General features: G+C 36.7%; 1 protein-coding gene across 1 annotated transcript; it reads left to right on the top strand.

Annotated features, from left to right (window-relative positions):
- Positions 1 to 1,590: 1,590 nt before the first annotated feature.
- On the top strand, positions 1,591 to 18,932 carry EIF5A2 (eukaryotic translation initiation factor 5A2). Its single transcript, XM_082459082.1, has 5 exons — positions 1,591 to 1,733; positions 2,429 to 2,628; positions 3,176 to 3,280; positions 13,525 to 13,656; positions 14,248 to 18,932. The coding sequence occupies exons 2-5, from the start codon at positions 2,464 to 2,466 to the stop codon at positions 14,305 to 14,307; spliced, it is 462 nt and encodes a 153-aa protein (XP_082315208.1). The 5' UTR covers positions 1,591 to 1,733; positions 2,429 to 2,463; the 3' UTR covers positions 14,308 to 18,932.
- Positions 18,933 to 21,235: the final 2,303 nt, after the last annotated feature.

Raw genomic sequence — 21,235 nt, 5'->3', positions numbered from 1 at the left:
TTCAATCCTGGCTCTCTGACTTGCTAGCTGTGTAATTTGGGGCAAATTACTCAACTTTTCTCTGCCTTTTTCCACAACTGAAAATGTAGACTAAAGAGTAGTCGCTAATGGTTGCCAGGGGCTGGGTGTGGCGGGAGGGGACTGACCACAAAGAGGCACAAAGAAACTTCTGAAATGAGGGAAATATCCTATATCTTGTTTATAGGATTATAGTGGTAGTTACATAGCTGCCTATGTTTTTCAAAACTCATAGAACTAAAAAGGGTAAATTCCACTTTGTATAAGTTATAACTTCGTAAATTTGAAGTTAAAAAAGGAGTAACAGTCAAAATTAAAGGAATAATGCACTACCTGCTTACATAAATACTCTATAAAATATTTGTAACTGTCCTAATAATAATAGGGAAAGGTTAGGTGGTGTAAGGAAAAGCAGAGTGGACTCATGAACCAGGGTTCTAATCTGGCTCTTTCACATATTAGCTAGAGGCTGAGCTCAGTTTAGAGAGTCCTTTTACTTACTGTAAAGGTTAGATTAGACAACATGTGTGAAATATCTGTGAAAAAACTTGAGTCACATAGGAAAGTGAGAAATGGGATTTTTCATGAGACAGCAATACAAAATCACAGGGCCACATAAACTGGGGTAAAGGTCACCTCTCCAAGGTAGGAGAATGTGGTGGGTTGTGAAACCACTGAGAAAAGGAGAACGCATCTCTTTCTAAGAATCTTGATCCTAATCCTATTGAAGTCGCTATTGGCTCCACATTGATTCCAAGACAACCCAGCTGGTCTAAGGAGGTACGGACATACCTCAAACTCAAATGCCAATGCCAGGAGGAAGGAAGAGCTGCGTCTGGCAGAACATCTTTCTGCTGGACAATGCAGTAGGAGTCAGACACCCATTCGCCTCCAAAACTCCATAACAGCCTCTGATGTGAGGAGTGAGTTAGGTCATTTCACCGCTGCTTTTTATGTCTCGGACGTCTCAGGAGTTGCCACCCCTGAGAGAGCTGCTGATCCTGGCGGAGCTGCAGCGGCAGTGGCTGCTGGGATCTCATCATGGGTGGCTAGGGTCCCCTGCAAAACCCACAGTGGGAGCCACATAATAAAATACTGCACTCGGGCTCCTCCTCGAGGAAGAAGCATGGTTTTCAACGCCAAGTAGGGCTGCAAGTTGGGCCAGAAGTTGGAACACAAAGTTCCCTCCACAGCCACGAGGCACAACCATTGAAGGCCCACGCCTCGAGAGTTCTGGCAGCCGTCACATGACGACCGCCACGAGCCTGAGAGCAAGGGCCACCGAGTGCGTGGCTTGGTTCTTGTTAACTTCGACTGGGACCTGAACATAACGAACCTAAAAGTTTGAGGGAGGAAGTTTCCTTGCCGGCGAGTTTACCCTCAGCAACCGAACTCCAGAAAGTGCTCTTCACGCCGGAAGTGCACTAATCCGCAGCACGTGGGGTTGCCAGGGCGCTCTTCACGTGACTGGGAGGGGCCTCGGGAACCTTGTAGCCAATGGTAGCGCGAGAGGGCGGTGCCTATGACGCGCCGGGACCTATCCCGGAAGTAGGGCTGATGTGGGGGCGGGAAAGGGCGGGGAGGCCGGGGTGTGGGAAGTGTGGCGGCCCCGCCCCGTCTCTTGGAACTGCCGCGGTCGCCACCGCTGCCGCCGCCGCAGCTGTGGGGGACTGGCGCGGTTACGCAGGCGAAAGGCGCTCTTTCCCTGCTGAAAGGTGAAGACTCTGGGAAAAGGTGGTGGGGCTGCGACCGGAGCGAGGCAGGGCCGGGGAAGGCGGCCGGAGCCGAGCCCCGACCGTGGAGAGGAGGAAGGATGGAAGGGGGCCCGAGGCGAGCGCGGGACCCGCCAAGGCTCAGGCCCGTGAGGCGCCGGGCCGGGCCGGGGATGCCGGCAGGACAGGGGGCGTCTGAGAGGTCGAAGTGACGGCGCTGCGGGCTGGGGGGAGAAGTGCGCTCCCGCTGCCCGAGGGCCAGGTGCTGCTGGCCAGGTCCTGTTATCTCCATCCTTCGTGGGGACATGAGGCCTGGGCTGGGCCCCCCCGCAGTGAGGATCCGGGCGGTGGCGGAGGGCCGGGAGGCGCGGCGCGGTGCGGGAAAGTCACCGGCTCCTCCTGCAGTGGGACGGTGGGGGCCGGGATTTGCTGCCCCCAGCGCGGGTGAGCACCCTGGGCGGGTATCCCCGCCCCCCCCCCCCCCCCCAGCGAGCTCTTCTGCGACTTCCCTCCCACCTCCCCACCGAAGGATGGAAAAGTTTGTAAGGCCGGAGTTAGAAAGTCCCCACTGTTCTGGGTGGGTGTTCTATAAATGCAAAAATAATAGATCCATGATGCGTGGCTCGTAACCTCTCCGAAATGAGGCGTTTCCCTGCCTGCATGCCAGTTGTTAAAAAGCAAACAAACTTTTTGCATAGTACCCTCAGAAAAGCAACCATCTCCCCAGCCCACCATGGCGGACGAAATTGATTTCACTACTGGAGATGCTGGGGCTTCCAGCACTTACCCTATGCAGTGTTCGGCCCTGCGCAAAAACGGCTTCGTGGTGCTCAAAGGACGGCCATGCAAAATAGTGGAGATGTCAACTTCCAAAACTGGAAAGCACGGTCATGCCAAGGTAAATGCCCTTCCAGGTCTTTCTTGGTGTTGGGATTTTGATCATTTGTATTCCATTACAGAACATGAGGTTTCTGTAGTTATAAGCGTATAATGACACTTTTTTTTTTTCTTCCCACAATTACTGGGTGATCAGCTATTTGAATACTGAAAGGTAACATTTCCTTCTTGGGCCCTTATAATGTTTCATTAACGGGGAACTGAAACTTTCCTGAATCCTAGTGACTTAGACAATCTATTCAGTTTACAAATGAGAAAACCTGTTCTAACATCATTCTAACGAACCTAAATTCATTTTTCTTAATCACTCTTATGATTGAATTACTAGAGTATATGATATTGGGTCTTGATATGTCATGATACTGTCTAGTTGTTCACTGCTTCTCAGTTGTATGACCACTACATTTTTTTTTTAAGAAAGTAAAATTAGATGACCTTGGAAGGAGAAAGAATCTGTCATAATCAGCTTTGGTATTATGCATCTGTGTATGTAATGAGTGATATCTTGGCAAAGATTAAACAGTTTCCTGTTCTCCCGTCTCTGTTAGGTTCACCTTGTTGGAATTGATATTTTCACGGGCAAAAAATATGAAGATATTTGCCCTTCTACTCACAACATGGATGTTCCAAATATTAAGAGAAATGATTATCAAGTAAGTACTAATTTCCTTTAGAATGCTGCTTGTTTCCTAAAGGTGCAAATACTTTTTACTGTCCATTGTAATTTAATAAAACCCACAAGTAGTTTTGTAGGTTTTTCTAACCAATTGTTAAGTACCACTTATTTTAGAAATTGGAGAAATAGATAGTGCTATTTAACACTTGTACCTTATCTAGGATGACTGCTAGTTTGCCACTGTTTAACATTCTTGCATTTTAAAAAATTTGAACACTTATTATTTCTCAAATCAAGTTACTCCATATTGTGAGTCCAATGTTTAGTAAAAATACTATTTTCTTTGTTGTAAATTGTTTCTCTTTGTTGTAAATACTTTCCAGGTATTTCTTTTCCCTTACCAGACCTAAGACTCTCAAGAAATTATTGGAATTCATGTTCCACCAACCAAGTTTGTGTGTATTAGTGAATGTGTGTCAGAATTTGGTATTCTTAAATAGGGAAATAAGTTGAAAGCCATACATACAAAGGATAAAGTGTATGGTCACTGAATTTGGTGAAGAAAATACAAAAACTTCGTAATTGTTTTATTTGTATTCAGTGACCATGCTGTGGCCTTTTGTTAAATTATAGGTATAAACTGCAAGTTTTAGTTCCAATTATGCATTTGGATAAGTCATGTTTAATGATAGCATTTTCTTGTTTGGAGTATTGATGGTAACCAAACCACTGACCTCATAGAATGTGGGAGCTCAGATTAATCATAACTAAAGTCTTTCTTGAAAGTCTGCAATTTCTTTATCAAGCATACTATATATAGAACTCTTTTCATTTTACATAGTGAAAAATACAAGTGTGACACTCGAATTCGTTTTACCCAATTTAAACTTGTTCCTTTCTATACCTCATATTGTGTTGTATAATTTTTAAAGAATGTCACCATTAACTGCAATTATCCAATGATTTCCTTTTACTTTTTGTCCATATGTAAACATATTTTTGCACAGTTTTAATCTAGTAAGCAGTTTTATATTTTCATTTTCCCACTTACAAATGTTTTCTAGGTTGCTTTGGAGTCTTCATAGAAATTTGAATTGTCTTAGTATAATAATAGCAAGATTGTTTTTAAGTCAGGCAGATCTGAGTTTTGATCTAGTTCTGCCACTTTCAAGCTGGGTGATGTTGGAAAATTACGCAACCTCTCTGAGCCTCAGTCTTCTCATCTACAAAGGAGGGGTAATATGAAGATTAATGAGAAAATGTACCCCATAATTCCCTCATAAGTAGATATGTACCAAAAAGTAGTTTTTTTTCTGCTTCCCCTTTTCCTGTATAAAAACTTCACTTAATCATTCCATATTCTTGGAGCACCTAATTTAGACATGGCATATAGTGGACGCTCAATAAACATTTGTTAATTGCATACATGACTACTCAATGAGGTAAAGATACTACGGCCAACTGAAGCTAAGCATAGAATTTTCTTTTGCCAAAAATAGATTTCTGTTTTCATCCTTAACGTGTGAATGCTTTGAATATTCAATATTCATTAATATTCATTCAATATACAATGCTTTTGCCCTTGAGTGTTTCAGAAAGATGGTATCAGTAGTTCAGATGACTACTACTGTGATCAAATTAGCCAGTCATTGATTGGAGCTCAAGATTTAACATAAAGGAAAATTTTGGTTTGGGTTTTATTTTGAGATAAAGCAGGACCTGGACTAGGATGAGGGGTATGAGGTGAGTGAGGCCCTTGCCTCAAGCACACAATTTTATATAAAGACAGTACCAGAAACAATGCCAAGCTACACAGGGGCCTGATCCTGTCTGATATTTTGTTCATTATAGAATTTATGCATTAATTCTAATTTTTAAAAATATTACATTAAGCTGATCACTGAGGGGTGTGTCTGTGTGTGTGTGTGTGTGTGTGTGTGTGTGTGCGCCACCTTAAATTTTGCAGCCAAGACAAGTGCCTCACTTGCCTCGCCGTAGTCCCAGCCTTTGGCATGTAGTCTGTGTTCCAGAGCGGATAAGAGAATGACTCAAGCCTAACAGTCTGGGTCCAGATCCTTGCTTTGGCACTTACTAACTGCATGACCTTGGTTGGCAAGTTATTTAATCTCTCACCTGCCTTTCTTTATAAAATAAGGATAAGAATAATAAACTCCTCATGGAATCACTGTGAGGTTTAATTAGTTAATTCTTAGAATAGTGCCTTGCAGAGGGAGTACTCAGTGATCACATCCCTTCATTATCAAGTCACCATAGAATACTTATTTCTGTTCATTAAAAAAAATGAGTTCCATGAGCCTTTCCAGTTATATTTATTGTCCTGTGGTGGTCTTCACTCACCTTTCCAAGTGCCTTGATTAAATTTCTACTTATTATTTAGCTACATGTAGTCCTTTGTATTTGCCGAATTCAGTATTTCAAGTGCCAGTTTGACAGTCAGCTAAAGTGAAATATATATATCTGTTCATTATAATAATTAAAAAGTAAGTGTTTAGGAAAAGAAATGTATCAATATTTACAATTTTAATTTTACATATTTTAACATAAGTTCAGAATGAAAGGAAAATTGTCTCCTAAATTCCATTCCAAGATGTAGCTTGGATTGGAATTGCTAATTTCCATCACTTCCCCCAAAAGTAGTTATGGTTATCTGGGGCTCACTGATGGTGTAAAATACAAATACACCCAGACACCTTTGGGAACCCCCAGACTCTTAAATATAGAAACGCTTGTTCAAACTCTGGTACGCACTTGAGTCATATTTCTTTAGAAAGTTCTGTGTTCCTGTGCACTACACCACAAGTTAAATGCCTTTTCTGCATTTACTAAAGTTTTACCTGTCATTTAAAGACCACTTTTCAGAAGGAAAGCTAATCACTACAGGACATGTTAAAGTGTATATTGTGCATCTTTGGATTATTGATGAATTGCCAAAACTGTGAATATTAAATCCTAGTATATTCTTCAAATAAGTGGTATGTCTTTTGGATATGGAGTTGAATTTTGTTGCTGCAACTTAAAATAGAACAACAAAGAAAATAATGATGCTATGAATTCCTTGTGCCTAAAGTCTTTTTATAATTTATACCCGTTCTGTGGAATCTTTGTGTTCCCTGGTAAAAACAGTCTTTCTTTGGAGTAGAAAACCTCTAAACCAGCAGATCCCAGTACTGCAGGGACAAGAAACAGATATTTTGCTACAGTATTATTAAGGGTGATAATGAGAAGAGCCTCCTACCTTTGGTTCCTAGACCTGTGTATTCTACCTATGGGAGAAATAGTACCATATATTGGAATATATTTAACCTGTAAAACAGCACCCAGGCCCAGAGAGCGTCATTCAGCAGGAGGCAAAGATGAGTCTTCAGTAGGCAAATGCACACAGGCAAACTGTCTTAGAATGATGGAGGACATGGACCAGTGAATTCTCTGAGCATTGTCCTGTTGTCTTTTTATTTTGCCTGTCAAATGAATTTTTTAGCCAGAAATGATACTATGTGAGGTACTGACAGTAATGTGACTGTTTACAAATCCTCAGATGAGATCTTAGCAGAAGCACTGCAGGCAGCAAAGGCAAGTTTATATGTGGAGTAAGGATCTATTACAGTGAGCACAAACTGCTGTCTCTTCCATGATGGAGCGAGTACAATGTTACCAGGTAGCTGGCTCTTCCCCCGGGGAAATGGTGCCGTATCAGGGACTCTGTATTGGTCTCTGCTGTGAGGTACCAGCAGTGGCTGTAGTCAGATCAGCCTTGGTGAGAGAAAACCGGTGTCGTTGAGCCCATGCCACCATGGCCAATTGTTTGTGAGCCAATTGAACAAGGACTGGGAAGACTACAAAAAGAAGCTAAATGACATTCACAGGTAGAATCATCTTGTCACCTAATTGTCTGCCTCCTCGGTAGCATGTACCCTTGGTAAGCATTTATATGGACACATTCTCTAACTATTTGGAGAGGTCCCTCCACGTACCACTTTCCCAGACCTTATTGTCAGCAATTTTCCCATCTTTTTCTTTCAGTTTTGTTGACCTTCCATCCATACTCTTAGCCCTTGCCCATAATCAATGTAAATCCAAACCTTTGGTTCCCTCTTCTTTCAAGTCCAGTACATGAAGTTCTCATCCCCACTGTCTTTCAGGGCCACCTCTGAATAGTTTCATCAGACTATGCATAACCATCTAGAAACCATTCTGAATTTTGTTTTTCAGTCAGCTGGTAATAGGGAACTCCCCACAAAGTCATTGGTACAAGTTGAGGGAGAAATTGTGGATGTTGCAGAAGAAGGTGCTTCTGAGTCTCATACAACTTGTTGGTGCTTTCAGGAGCTGCTCAAGTTGATCTCACATATGCAGCTTCCACTTGATGATGGAGTGCTGCTGTGCGTACCCAACTTTATGGCTTGGGTGTCAGATAACACTCTAGTTGATGATAGTGTTATTTCCTTGTGTTGTCTGATAACAATGGTCAAACATTCAGTTCCCCCAGGGACCAGCAGCTCTAAAGAAGTAGCTTGAGAGTGCTGGGGGAAGAGGAAAAGGAAGAAGGAGAAAGGAGGAGGTCTTACCTAAAGGTCTGACTGTTTTGAAATAGATTGAGAAATAAAATTAAATTCAGAAATTAGGGCTAAGGCACCTGTAATGATGCTATTCCTTCTCCAGCCTTCTTCTGTTGTATACCAATAATACAAATACAAGCAAAAAAGTTCCCCCATAATTCTCCTTTTTCATGTTCTTTCTTACCAGACCACATCATGGTTAGAATCTGCAGTCACTTACTCTCCCCATATCCTTCCTTTTAGTTCATGCTTTGCTTCCTCAGCTCCCTGTACCCCCAACTATTTAGTGGTTACAGTGCTCTTTCTAGAATTCTTATATACCATAGCATTTTTCTTTTTTACTTTTTATTGTGGACATTTTCAAAATATGATGAACCTCACGTACCCATCATCCACCTTCCACAATTATCAGTACATAACCAGTCTTGTTTCATCTATACCCTACCATCTATTTTTATTTCCTGTACCCTCTACCTCTTGTTTATTTTGAAGCTAATTCCAGATATTATATCATTTATCGTTTCATCTGCAAATATTTTGCTACGCATTTTTAAAAGGTAAGGGCTGTAAAAAATAAAAAGCATACTGTGGTACCCCCAAAATTAGTAATTCCTTAATATCTTCAAATACCCAGTCAATATCTACATTTTCCTAATTGTCTTTGTTTTTTGTTTGCGTTTTGCTTTTTCAGATGTGATAGTTACTGTTTTTGTTTTACAGTTTTTCTAAATCAGGACCTAAATAAAGTCCACGCATTGAAATTGGTTGAGGTATCTCTTAAATCTACTTTATAGGTTCTCCTCTCTCAGACGTGCATTTGAGTCTCTCTTCCCTCTCTTTCCTCCCTTCCTTCTTTCCCCCTCTCTCTCTCTCTTCCCCTCCATTTTCGATGAAGAAACTAGATAAGTTGTTCTGTAGACTTCCACGCAGTCTGTATTTTGCTAATTGCATTTCCTTTGTCCCACATATTCCCTGAAAATTGATAATTAGACGTACAGACTTGATCAGATCCACTTTAGATTTTTATTTTCTTCTTCTTTTCTTTAACAAAAATTACTCCATAGGTGATATTCTGTGCAACCATCAAGTAAATGAATCTAATGATTTCTTTTTTTTTTTTTTTTAATTTATTTTTTGCTGCGTTGAGTTTTCGTTGCTGTGTGTGGGCTTTCTCTAGTTGTGGCGAGCGGAGGCTACTCTGCGTTGCCGTGCGCAGGCTTCTCATTGTGGTGGCTTCTCTTGTTGCAGAGCACAGACTCTAGGCACACGGGCATCCGTATTTGTGGCACGTGGGCTCAGTAGTTGTGGCTTGTGGGCTCTAGAGCGCAGGCTCAGTAGTTGTGGCAGAAGGGCTTAGTTGCTCTGCGGCATGTGGGATCTTCCTGGACCAGGGCTCGAACCCGTGTCCCCTGCATTGGCAGGCAGATTCTTAACCACTGCGCCATGAGGGAAGCCCCTGATGGTTTATTTTTTTGTGATGTTATTAGATATGTAATAATTGCCTCAATCCATTAATTTATTAAAGGAGACAAAGTAATAATCTGTTACTTTTTTTTTCTTTAAAAGCCAGAATACTTCTATAAGAGAAAGTTTCCTTCAGCTTTTTTGTTTACGCTGTGGTACAGTATATAATAGGAAAGCCAATATAAATACTTGATTCTTTCCCTTTAAGTACCAGTTTTCAAAATTAGTTGGTTTCCTGGCATCTACTGAAGATGACCAGTGAAATTTTTTTTTTCACTATGAACTCAAGCGTGTAAACACATTTGTGTTTCAGTCCATTGTAGTTATTATCATTATTGATTCTCAAATTGTTCTTTCTTTATTCCGGACCTTATTCTGGTTAGCTCCTGAATCCCTTTGATATGGATCTAGTGGTCTTTAATAGCACCATGCTTTCTCATCTTGTATACTTCCTACTCTGTACCTGGAATTATCCATTTTCCCAGGAGCCCTATGGAGAGAAGTAGCACCATACATTGGATTCTTTTAGTAGGAAGTGACAGATACCACATTCTGGTACTAGGATTTTGGGTGTATGGTGTAATTTCAGATGTCATTCAGCAGCTTGCTACACCACTGCATGCCTGACTCCTGTATTACAAGTTTTCTGACCCTGCCCTCTCCTGTCTCCTTGCTTGCTATTAGCAAAATAATTGCTCTCTCTACCAAAAAAAAAAATTGTTCATAAACATCTCAGAGTTATCAGATAAGTAGATTGCTTACAGGTGAAGGATCAGAAGGAAATATTTAGAATTGACTTATAACTGTTTTCTTACCATCCTCTCCTTCCAACTCTACAGCGTCAGAGAGGGCTTTGAGGGAAGATTGAAAAAGTTGCACAGAAATATGCTTGAAACACAAAAATGACACCGTTAGCTATTTTTTTCAAGATTGAAAATTACAAAAGGGGAAGTGGTACCTTGAGAGAGGAAAAATCTTGCAGATACTACCTTAGCCAGGTGATCAAAGTTAATATCACCAGTAATAGGACATAGTGACATAATTTGCCTCTTGATGTGATACTCTGAGGACACATCATATATGTAGTAATCCTTCCAAAAATGCACTAGCTGAATCATTAGGAAACAAACTCAAACTGAGCAACACTCTATAATACAGTGAACCTGTGCTCATCAAAAATGTCAATGTCATGCAACACAAAGGGTCAGGAACCGTTCCAAATTAAGAGACTAAACTGACATGACAGCCAGATAAATACAAGGCATGATCCTGGAGTTGGAAGGGAAAAATTGTTATCGAAGACAGTATTGGGACAATTGGCAAATTTGAATATGGACTATATATTGAATAATATGTTAGCAATATTGAATTCCCTGATTTTGAAAAATAAACTGTGGTTATGTAAGAATATGTCCTTGTTCTTGGGAAAAACACAGTGAAGTATTATTGCTGAAGAGTCATGATGTTTGAAACTTACTCTCAAATGGTTCAGCAAAAATAAAAGAATAAGAATGTGTATGGTATGCATTTTATATATTCCATATATACAGAGAGGGAAAAAAAAGCACGTGGTTAAATGTTAACAAAGAGTAAATCTAGGTAAAAGATAAAGGATTTCATTGCATTATTTTTGCACCTTTTCTCAATATCTGAAAATTTTTAAATAAATAATTTATTTAAGAAGATCAAATAATGCATTTTTATTATTTAATTTTACTTTTCTGTAGCTTAGCTTTATTTTTGAAATTTTAAATTTTATTTCTATAGCAATTTATTTTAATGTTTAATATTTATAAATATATATTTTAGTAGATGTTTTATAATATGTCTGTATCTTTTTGTATTTGAAATGCTTTAAATTTCATCCCATGGCTTATTTTATTAATTCCTTTTAAAAAATAAAATACCATATAAATACCAAAATATCAGTATTATTATTTGGTTTATGTGGTTCAGTCACTAGTGGAGTGGGAACCTTTAACTCTTGAAATTGACAGGTTCTACTTCAGGGAATTGTTAAAAGAGCTGAAATAAAAAAGATGAGCCTGTGGTTAATTGTTTAAAAATTACACTTCTGTCTCCACCTCCTTGCTTCCCGCTTTTCTGCCAACTACCTCACAAATGTTTGAGTGACCAAAAGATTAATTAAAAGTGTTTGTGGTGGCTCAGGAGGATGGTTTTTTTGTTTTTGAGATTGTAGACATGTGCAAAAACTGAAATCTCCGGTGGTAGGTGGGGTTTCTGTGGAAAGCCATTGCCAGAGTTGGTAGTGCCATAGAGGAGAGCTTTGAAACTCTACCTCTGTGGTATGCCTGTGTTATGTCATAGTGGCTGAAGGGGACCAGGGACCATGTCTTTAACTCTTTTCGTGTATGTCAATGGTAGCATCTGGTATGCTGGGTGATTGCCTTTTATAAAACCTGTTAGACAAATGGGACCTAATGAAACTTAAAAGCTTCTGCACAGCAAAGGAAACCATAAACAAGACAAAAAGACAACTCCCAGGATGGGAGAAAATAATTGCAAATGAATCAACAGACAAGGGATTAATCTCCAAAATATACAAACAGCTCATGCAGCTCAATATCACAATAACAAACAATGCAATCAAAAAAATGGGCAGAAGACCTAAATAGACATTTCTCCAAAGAAGACATACAGATAGCCAAGAGGCACATGAAAAGATGCTCAACATCACTAATTATTAGAGAAAAGCAAATCAAAACTACAGTGAGGTATCACCTCACACCAGTCAGAATGGCCATCATCACAAAATCTACAGACAATAAATGCTGGAGAGGGTGTGGAGAAAAGGGAACCCTCTTGCACTGTTGGTGGGAGTGTAAATTGATACAGCCACTATGGAGAATAGTATGGAGGTTCCTTAAAAAACGAAAAATAGAATTACCATATGACCCAGCAATCCCATTACTGGGCATATACCCAGAGAAAACTATAACTCAAAAAGACACATGCACCCCAATGTTCATTGCAGCCCTATTTACAATATCCAGGTCATGGAAGCAACCTAAAGGCCCATCAACAGACGAATGGATGAAGAAGATGTGGTACATATATACGATGGAATATTACTCAGCCACAGAAAGGAACAAAATTGGGTCATTTGTAGAGATATGGATGGACCTAGAGACTGTCATACAGAGTGAAATAAGTCAGAAAGAGAAAAACAAATATCGTATATTAACGCATATACGTGGAATCTAGAAAAATGGTACAGATGAACCTGTTTGCAAGACAGAAATAGAGACACAGATGTAGAGAACAAATGTACGGACACCAAGTGGGGAAAGGGTGGTGGGATGAACTGGGAGATTGGGATTGACATATATGCACTAACTAATATGTATAAAATAGGTAACTAATGAGAACCTGCTGTATAGCACAGGGAACTCCACTTCGTTGTACAGCAGAAACTAACACAACATTGTAAAGCAACAATACCCTGATTAAAAAAAAAAAATTGTTAAAATTCTAGGCACACTGATGGTGTACATGCTTTTAGAATAAATTAATGTGGCCTGGCAGTTTCCTCATACCTGTAATGAAAGAAATTCAATGATACCAATACTGTTCTTCTTTGCAGGTTAGGTTGATGACTGGTTTTGTTTCATTAATGTCATCAACAAGCTAATGTTTTTCTTTTTTAAAAAAATCTAGTGTTGTTAGCAGTGAGCTGGAGACCAAAAATTTTCCACTTCAGTTTGTTCATAATCAAATTATAAAACACATTGTTTGTAATCGTGAAAAACTGAAAATAACTTTTATGCCCATTAATACAAAAATGGTTAAATCAGTTACAGTGTAACTTTGCAGTTGTGAAATGATTAGAGAGACTAAGCTAGGTCCATATTTTCCAAAACGGAAAGATTTCTAAGACATATTAAGTGAAAACAACTTGCTAAAAAATACTTATAATATCCCATTTATTTTTTAAAGCAACTATATATTGTGTACATAACTTCAGGATACTCTATTAAAAAGCCTAAACTGTTTAATAACGTAGAGATTTGGGGGAGGGGAGAGTGCAGGAAGGAATGAACTTATATTTTTTGTCTATACCTATTTTATGCTTTTGTATGTGTAGCATTCTTAAGCACCAAAAATTTATTAATGTATTACTGTGTACTTATACAAATTAATATAGTTGGCAATTTATGTAAAAATTACAAAGTAGTGGGTGTAATCTAATCAGTGCAAATGATATAATTTCTTTCAATAGCTGATATGCATACAGGATGGTTACCTTTCCCTGCTGACAGAAACTGGTGAAGTTCGTGAGGATCTTAAGCTGCCAGAAGGTGAACTAGGCAAAGAAATAGAAGGAAAATACAATGCAGGTGAAGATGTGCAGGTACAGACCTATGGAGAGATTGTTTTTTTAAATCATTTTATAAAAACTTTGACCTAAACTAGTTAGCATAAAATAATACTATAGGTGAAATATAGCTTTTAAATACTGATGAAATGTTGAAAATGATCTCTAGAACTAGGCAGTTTTCCCCTGATACCTTTTACCATGGCCATTACCAAAGAAAGTATCAAAGTTCATTTTTTACTACATAGACACTGTCAACCCTGAATTTGTTTTGAAGATCAGCCTGAACTATTCTTAAGGATGAGAAAGGATGTTATGGGAATACTAAAGAGTGAAGGTGACTTACTTTATCTTTGTTATAACTCTCAGAAGTATAACGTCTAATAAGTATTGAAACATTTATAGTTCTTATTCTCCTGTTCCCTGGAATTTTTCTTAAAAACCACAATTTGAGAAATTTAGCTTTAGAAAACCGTAAAAAAAGTAGATTATTTGGTCTTGGAATACCTCTTTACAAAATCAATATGTATAAAATATCCACAAATATCCAATGTATGATGAATTAACTATATCTTATATATGTATTGCCTTTTGAATAAATTTTTGCCTACATTTTTTTCCTTCTAGGTGTCTGTCATGTGTGCAATGAGTGAAGAATGTGCTGTAGCCATAAAGCCCTGCAAATAAATGGGAACATCAGGCATGAGCAAACTGTTTAGGTCTGGATCAACTGCAGATCTAAAGTTTGGTTCTAAGTTGTCACCAAAGCTATGGCATTCATAAGCAACCTCATTTCTTTTTTAATTGTTTTGAAATTGTGCTGAGTTAGTTTTGCAGGCAATTCGTAATTTAAAAAAATGATCAAGATGTATAATTCTTTTTTTTAAATTTTGTAGGTGTCTTTCCTATAACTTTCCTGTGGTTTTCAGTATGTAAGTCTAAGAAACAGACAAGATAGCTTCAGAAGATGTGATTTGTCTGAGCAAATCGTTCCTAAATTTTTGTTAAATGATAAATAAACCAGGGTTTTAAATCAAACAATGTAGCATCTAGTGGTATTGAAGCACCACATTTAAGTTGAATTGCTCTGCATTAATTTCAAACTTAATATCATAGAATAAGTAGATTATGGATTGGAATTGTCAGAGTTTCAGCATGGGTGTGGCAAGTACAGATCCTTAAAAATCATGTTATCAAAAAGTGCCAGTTATCTTAGTAACCATGTGTAGCCCACCTGTATTACCTCAGTCATTCTGTTCTTTGCCAAATTGCTGGTAGACTTAATATAACCTATATTATGGTGATTTTAGTACTTTCTTGTGGTTGACAGAGGCATTAAACTGTTTTGTGACTGTTAGCAAGTCATATTGTAGGGAAGACACAAAGGACAGTGGCAAAGGATGTTGGTTAAAGCTATAGGTTTTTATTTGAGGCCTTTGTATTCAACATAAAAATAGGAGGTTTCCATTTGTGTTTTTGCCTTTAACTCTTGTTTTCTCTCTCTCTTTATTTAAAGGAGTGACCTGCTTTACAGGATACTATGCAGTACTTTTTATTAATTATGTTGAATAAATGTTGGTATTTGTAGTAGTCACTCCTTTTCAGCCATTTTTAAGTAGACTTTTTTGACATCAAAATATTTGTTAGACAAAACTGGAAATTCTTACTTTAAATTGATTTGGAACATTTGTTCAATTTATGTACGTTTTTTCTAACATGAAAGTGAATCATAGAAGAAAAGTCACTTTGTGTGATAATTATTATTTAACTTAAGAAGTATATATATTTTATCTGATTGTCATGTGACTTAATTCAGTTACTGGTGTGAAATATATCTAGGAAAAAATTCTATAAACAATTATTTAAAGAAGTATTTTAGGTGATTCTGCTACATTTCTGTTTAGTCTTTTGGATCATATATCTATATTTCCAGAATTCTAGGCATTGTCACAGGGTTTGTGAGGACCTTTGACTCAATACCAGTCATTATATTGCAGTGCAACTTAGAACAAAATCACCATTTCAGTAATAACTTCATTCTCTAAGACTCATTATGAGACCTCTCTCATCATACTTAGACTTCTGAAAGGCCTTTGTACCTATCATCTAGAAGAAAATATGTATGATGCTGTAACTGGTCTACTCAGTGACTGGAAATAGCATTAGGAACAGAAGATCCCGAAGTTTTAGTTACTTAATTTGCGCACACTTTTAAATCTTGTATTGGCCTCAGCAAACCCATTTGGAGAAGAAGCAAGATAAGGAAATGCAAGAGGAATTCTAAAGCACAAGAAATATTGAGGTTGTAGTTAATCATTTTTAGTATAACATTTTAGCTTTTGCCCATCCAAAGCACAGTTAGTAATTAGACTAAATTCTTTCCAGTATTCCATTTAAGTGTCTACTACATACTGCTCTAGTTTTTTAGTACTCTGTAATATGTATCTTACTTGTGACTGGTTGGCATTGTTACCCACAGGAACTCCAGAAAGTTATCAATCTGTGTTACTTGCTGGTCATTCATATGACCCCAGTTAACCACACTAGTGTTCTGGTTTAGTATTAATTCTGGATTGACATGCCCTTGTTCTTCATAATTTGTCAAACTTCACATAAATATATTTTCAATTATGAAGTAAGTGTATATAAATTGTAATAATGCATCTGTACCTTCATATCTTGAATGGCAAAAGCTATGCTTAAATATTTCATTTTAAGTACTATAATGAAGTTTAAGTGCTCTTCTGTCATATAATTATAAGTATAGATTTTAAAGATATGGGACTGTTTATTTTCACATAAGTTAGTACATGTTTCTCTAGAACAATATATTTCATTTAGAAAAGCTTTATAAATTGTATTAAAAGGAAGCAGGAAACATATTTTTTAACAGAACAGAAGTGACTTCATTCTTTTTTGACATCAGAAATGTTAAAAGTTGATTCCTAGTATTTGTTGTACTTTTTGTAGCAAATGTTAAATGTCAAAGTTACCATGTATAGAATGTAGACTGTCACCTTGATAGATTATACAGTGATACCTTTTTGTCTGTAGGCATTTCACCAATTTATATACAATATTATAGTAACAAGTGGAATATTTGTTTCCTTCTAGAACAACGTATTTTATTTCTACTGTGAAGACTTTGTTATACCTTATTCGCTACAAAGTTGTATACCCTCTGAAATAGATCAAATTACTGCTACTTTGACTTAGCATTTGCATCATGAACATAATTATGATGTTTCTTTCATGCTCCCCTCCAAGGGCTGTCAGTCACTTGAAATTATTGCTAACCAAGCTCTTGAATCCGTTTCCATTTATGGTAAAAAAATTCTGTACCAATGCTTTATAACAATTATCAAAACTCTCCTGCAGCCAGAGCATGAAATCTTTAATAAGAGATGCTGCAATAAAATGTTTAGGCTATAAAATTTGGGGATACAGCTTTTCATTATAGCACAATGAGTGTGCATGTGCACACATAGCTTTGTATGTTTGTTCTTTTTGCAAAGTCGTTCCAACTCTTAAAAGTACTGTAGTCTGGTAGTGCCTCAAATGTTGGTAACTTTTTTTTTTTAATTTACAGCTTTTCCAGAATTTGTTTTTGTACTTTAAAGTTTCTCAATTAGATTATTTCTAGTTGAACTGTAATTTGAATGCATTGTTCTCAGGGCTGTTTGTGCTAAGTGCTGAAGTTTCATTATTTCAAAGCTAACTGCCTGAAAGTATACTGCAAATTTTTCCCAAATTGTAATAGAGTGATACATACAAACAAAAATCTGTAATATCAACATACTTAAACCATATACTAAATATTCAAGAAAAAAAATGGGAACATTAGTAACATCAATACTGGAATCTTGCCATATTTTTTTTCATTTTAGAAAAGAATTTGGTAGTCTTATCTTAGACCCTTATCCTTAATGATATATCTGAAAGCATTCCTTTGGCCTGGACCCCAAAGATAGTTTTAGAGCCAAACTTTGATGTGATTCTCAAACATATTTAGGGACAACAGAACAAAAATTCATAGTACTTTTTTGGGTACATTAAAATGTTTAAATATTGAATTCTGTAATGTGAACTAGGAACAAATTTATTATGAGAAAATATGGCTCTTAAGCAGAAAATGTGCGAACTATAAGCATATTTCCATAAACAGTATATTATATTGAACTGGTCAACAGTTTAAAATTTTCTGATACCATCTAAGCAAAATATTTCATAGTTTTCAAGCCTTTTTTTCTCCTACCATTCAGACAAGTAATAGGCAACAAAAACTTAAGAAAAATTTATTGTGGAAAATCTTAAAATTGAGAAAATTCAATCTATTAACTTTATTAAATTTTTTTCTCTCAGTTGGGTATATGGCATTATTTGATTTTAGCAGGGAACATTTGGATTTAGCTTACGGAACACAGATGTTCTGTGGGAACATGACTTGAAGTTCTATATAATGTTTTTTCATTAAATAACCATCTGAACATCAAGGTAACTACCAAGTGAGGTCAAGTGCCTGAAAAGTGCTGTATACATCTAATTAGCCTGTTTTCCTTACATGAAAGATGCATCTTATAGCAATGCATATCAGGCTTTCACATTCTAAAAACATACTTGCCAAACTTTACCATCCACCACTCTTCCTGTCTCCTTAGAACAGGTCGAAACCTATTTTACAGTTGAAAGAGAGATTCCTTTATTTATATAAAGTCCCTAAAACTGTGTCTTGATATTGGTAGACTTAAGTTTATCTTAGTTCAAGATTGCACATTTTTAAAACTCTGGATATAAACTTTATTCAGTGATGACTATACAGCTTGTCATAAGTCATAGTTGTGATCATTCTTGAAAGGAATTCTTTACTGTGGTTAATATCTACTATAAATAAGCACTCTTGTGCTTGTTACAAAGTATAATGCAAATTACTAGCTCTATACTGTTTTTGTCCTCCTCTCCAAAAAGAAAATAGTTGAAATGGCATTGTCTAATCCAGTGGCACTTTATTAGTAATACATTTTATTTGTCATAGGTATAAGAGAACTCAAGCTTTTACCTGCAGAGACTCATATGTTTTAGCTAAAACTTTAAAATTGTAAGATTTGTAGTATGGGTATTATTATAATCATGTATTTTACATTTCAAAAATGGGTAAACTTAAAATATTAAGCCTTTGTCTATATTAAAATAATTGTGAAATCCTTTAAAATGTAGATGGTAAACTTAGCAATTATAATTTTTGTTACGTTAAAATATATTTGTCTGTTAACTTCATCAGTTAAATAAAAATAAAGTTAATTTAACAGCTTACAGTATTCTTGTATCTATACATTCCTAGAAACATTTTCATACTAGAAATTAATTTGTATATTACTGTTAAAAGAAAATCTAACTTGTATTTTTATTTTTTTTATATTTTAGGTTCTTACTATACAGCACCCTAGCTTTACAGCTGGGAACGTTAATTTCTAGATTTTAGTTCCAGATTTAGGTACATTTTTTTTAATCTTTAAATTTTTAATAGTTTTTAAGAATGCATAAAATACATGGTTCAAAATTCTATAGGTACAAGAATAAATACATCTTCCCATCTTCATCCTCTTTCTGTGCATTCTTCCAGAGATACACAATGCAAGAGAGTTTAGTGGTCCCTTCCCCATCCCTGACCTCCCAGGATCTGAAGTGTTTCTTCTTTACCAGAGTTGCTGTTCTCTTTCCACGGCGATGTGAATGGTGTGATGAGTCCCTGAAGCAAACTCTTCACCCTTTTCCCAATCCTCACCATATCTAATCAACACCATCTGGACAGATTCATCCTGAGGTGGCTCAGCACTTTCTTCCTTTTATACACTGTACTATTCTAGAACATCTCTGTCACTTCCTGACTTGTGGACAATACCAAGACTTCCAGTGTAGTTGTCACCTCGTATCCATGATCAGTATCACTGTTATCCATAATCTTCCAGATCCAGCAAGCATAATTGGGCAGTGGGAGAAGCACCAAATTAAAGTCTTCCACCCCTTAGCCCCACTCTTTTTTGCCACTTGCAAATACCAGTAGCTTGTTTCCCAGAAGTAGGCATGAGAGGGGTAAAAGAAGAGTGAAAAGGGACTAATTGTATGTTATGTATCAGCCTGTCTGAGTTTCTTCTTCCCACCACCCCAACCTCATATTTAAACATTCTATCCAAACAGGAGGTGTCCTATGGAATTGCCACTTTTAAAACCCCACTGCTTGTCTAAAGTGTGTGTTCCACTGGGAGTTTAAAGTATCCATTGCCACAGTACATTCAGCAGGATCAGTTACAATCACTGGATGTGTATCGGCTCAAAAGAACCCATCTACAAGGTTTTATCAATCCATTTTCCAATTTGAGAGTTATTTCTGAGTCCAGTTAAAATAATTTTTTGCCACCACCCACGGATACTACCCAGCATCACAATGACTTGTGTCCCAGTGTTTAGGAGGGCCAAAAAGGCTTGGCAACCACAGTTGCTATCAGATTCGCAACAAAGATCCTAACTGGGAGAATGGAGGTTTATCTACCTAATAATGCTAGTGTGTCTGCCTTTTTTGGTTCACAGTTATGTGTGTGTTTCACTTAAATTATTGTCACTCTAGTTCATTTTAATTTCTATACAGTCAGTGAGATAAATCTTGGAGAAAAAAAAATATACATGGAATCTTAAGAAAGAAAGGACATTTAGGACACAAAAGTTTCTATAAAGTGGAAATATTAAAAACACTCTGATACCAGTCCTAAGTGAAATTAAAAACAAAACTAGATGTAGGCTTTGTACCTTGTTAAATTTATTTCAAAATATTTTAAATTAAAAAAAAAACTAGAAAATAAAAAGACTTCTACCTGGAAATTTTAAAACCTATTATGTAATTCTATGATGAAAGGGGTACTACAAACAGAATTCCTGAAAGATAATGAAAACACTATATATCAGAATCCATGTAAAGCAGTATAGATGAAAATTTGTAGCCTTAACACCTGTATCAGTGAAAATGAAAGAATGAACATAAATGAATTAAATTCCTAAATCAAATAACTAGAAAAAAAAAAAAACAGCAAAATAAACCAAAAGGGAGCACAAGGGAAGAAATGATAATGATAAAAACAGAATTAGGTGAATAGAAAAATAGCAAATTAAAAAAATAAAATTCTGGTTTCTTGAAAAATTAACAAAGTAAACCACTGGCTAATTTAAGGTAAATAAAGGAAGAAAACAAATGTAAAAAATGAGAAATGACAAGGAGTGACTAATGCAGAGAAAATAAAAGTAAAACAAATTCTATGCAGATAAATTTGAAAACCTAAATGATATAATTTTTAAGGAAAATATGGTTATTAGAATCAACCTCAGTAGAAACAGAAAGTTTAAACAGAACAATTTTAATAAAAGAAAGAGAGAAACTGTTCACAAAAAACAAACCAACAGCCAAAAACCAAAACCAGGCAAATTGTTTCACTGGAGAATTTTACCAAACTTTTAGAGACCAGATGGTTTCAAAGTTACATAGATTGTTTTAGAGCATAGAAAATCAGAACTTCTAAATTATTTTTACAAAACAAATATAACATTGATACCTAAACTTGATAAAGTT

Source organism: Balaenoptera physalus (assembly GCF_965194825.1).
Source record: "Balaenoptera physalus genome assembly, chromosome: 4".
Classification (NCBI taxonomy): Eukaryota; Metazoa; Chordata; class Mammalia; order Artiodactyla; family Balaenopteridae; genus Balaenoptera; species Balaenoptera physalus.
Note: the sequence above shows the minus strand (reverse complement) of the source record. Positions and strands in the feature narration are given on the sequence as shown.

Bases quoted from the DNA above. Each gene is read 5' to 3' on its own strand.
- EIF5A2 (XM_082459082.1), top strand. From the start codon at position 2,464: ATGGCGGACGAAATTGATTTCACTACTGGAGATGCTGGGGCTTCCAGC. The intron at 2,629-3,175 runs GTAAATGCCCTT...CGTCTCTGTTAG, and splicing joins GAAAGCACGGTCATGCCAAG to GTTCACCTTGTTGGAATTGA. The intron at 3,281-13,524 runs GTAAGTACTAAT...TTCTTTCAATAG, and splicing joins TTAAGAGAAATGATTATCAA to CTGATATGCATACAGGATGG.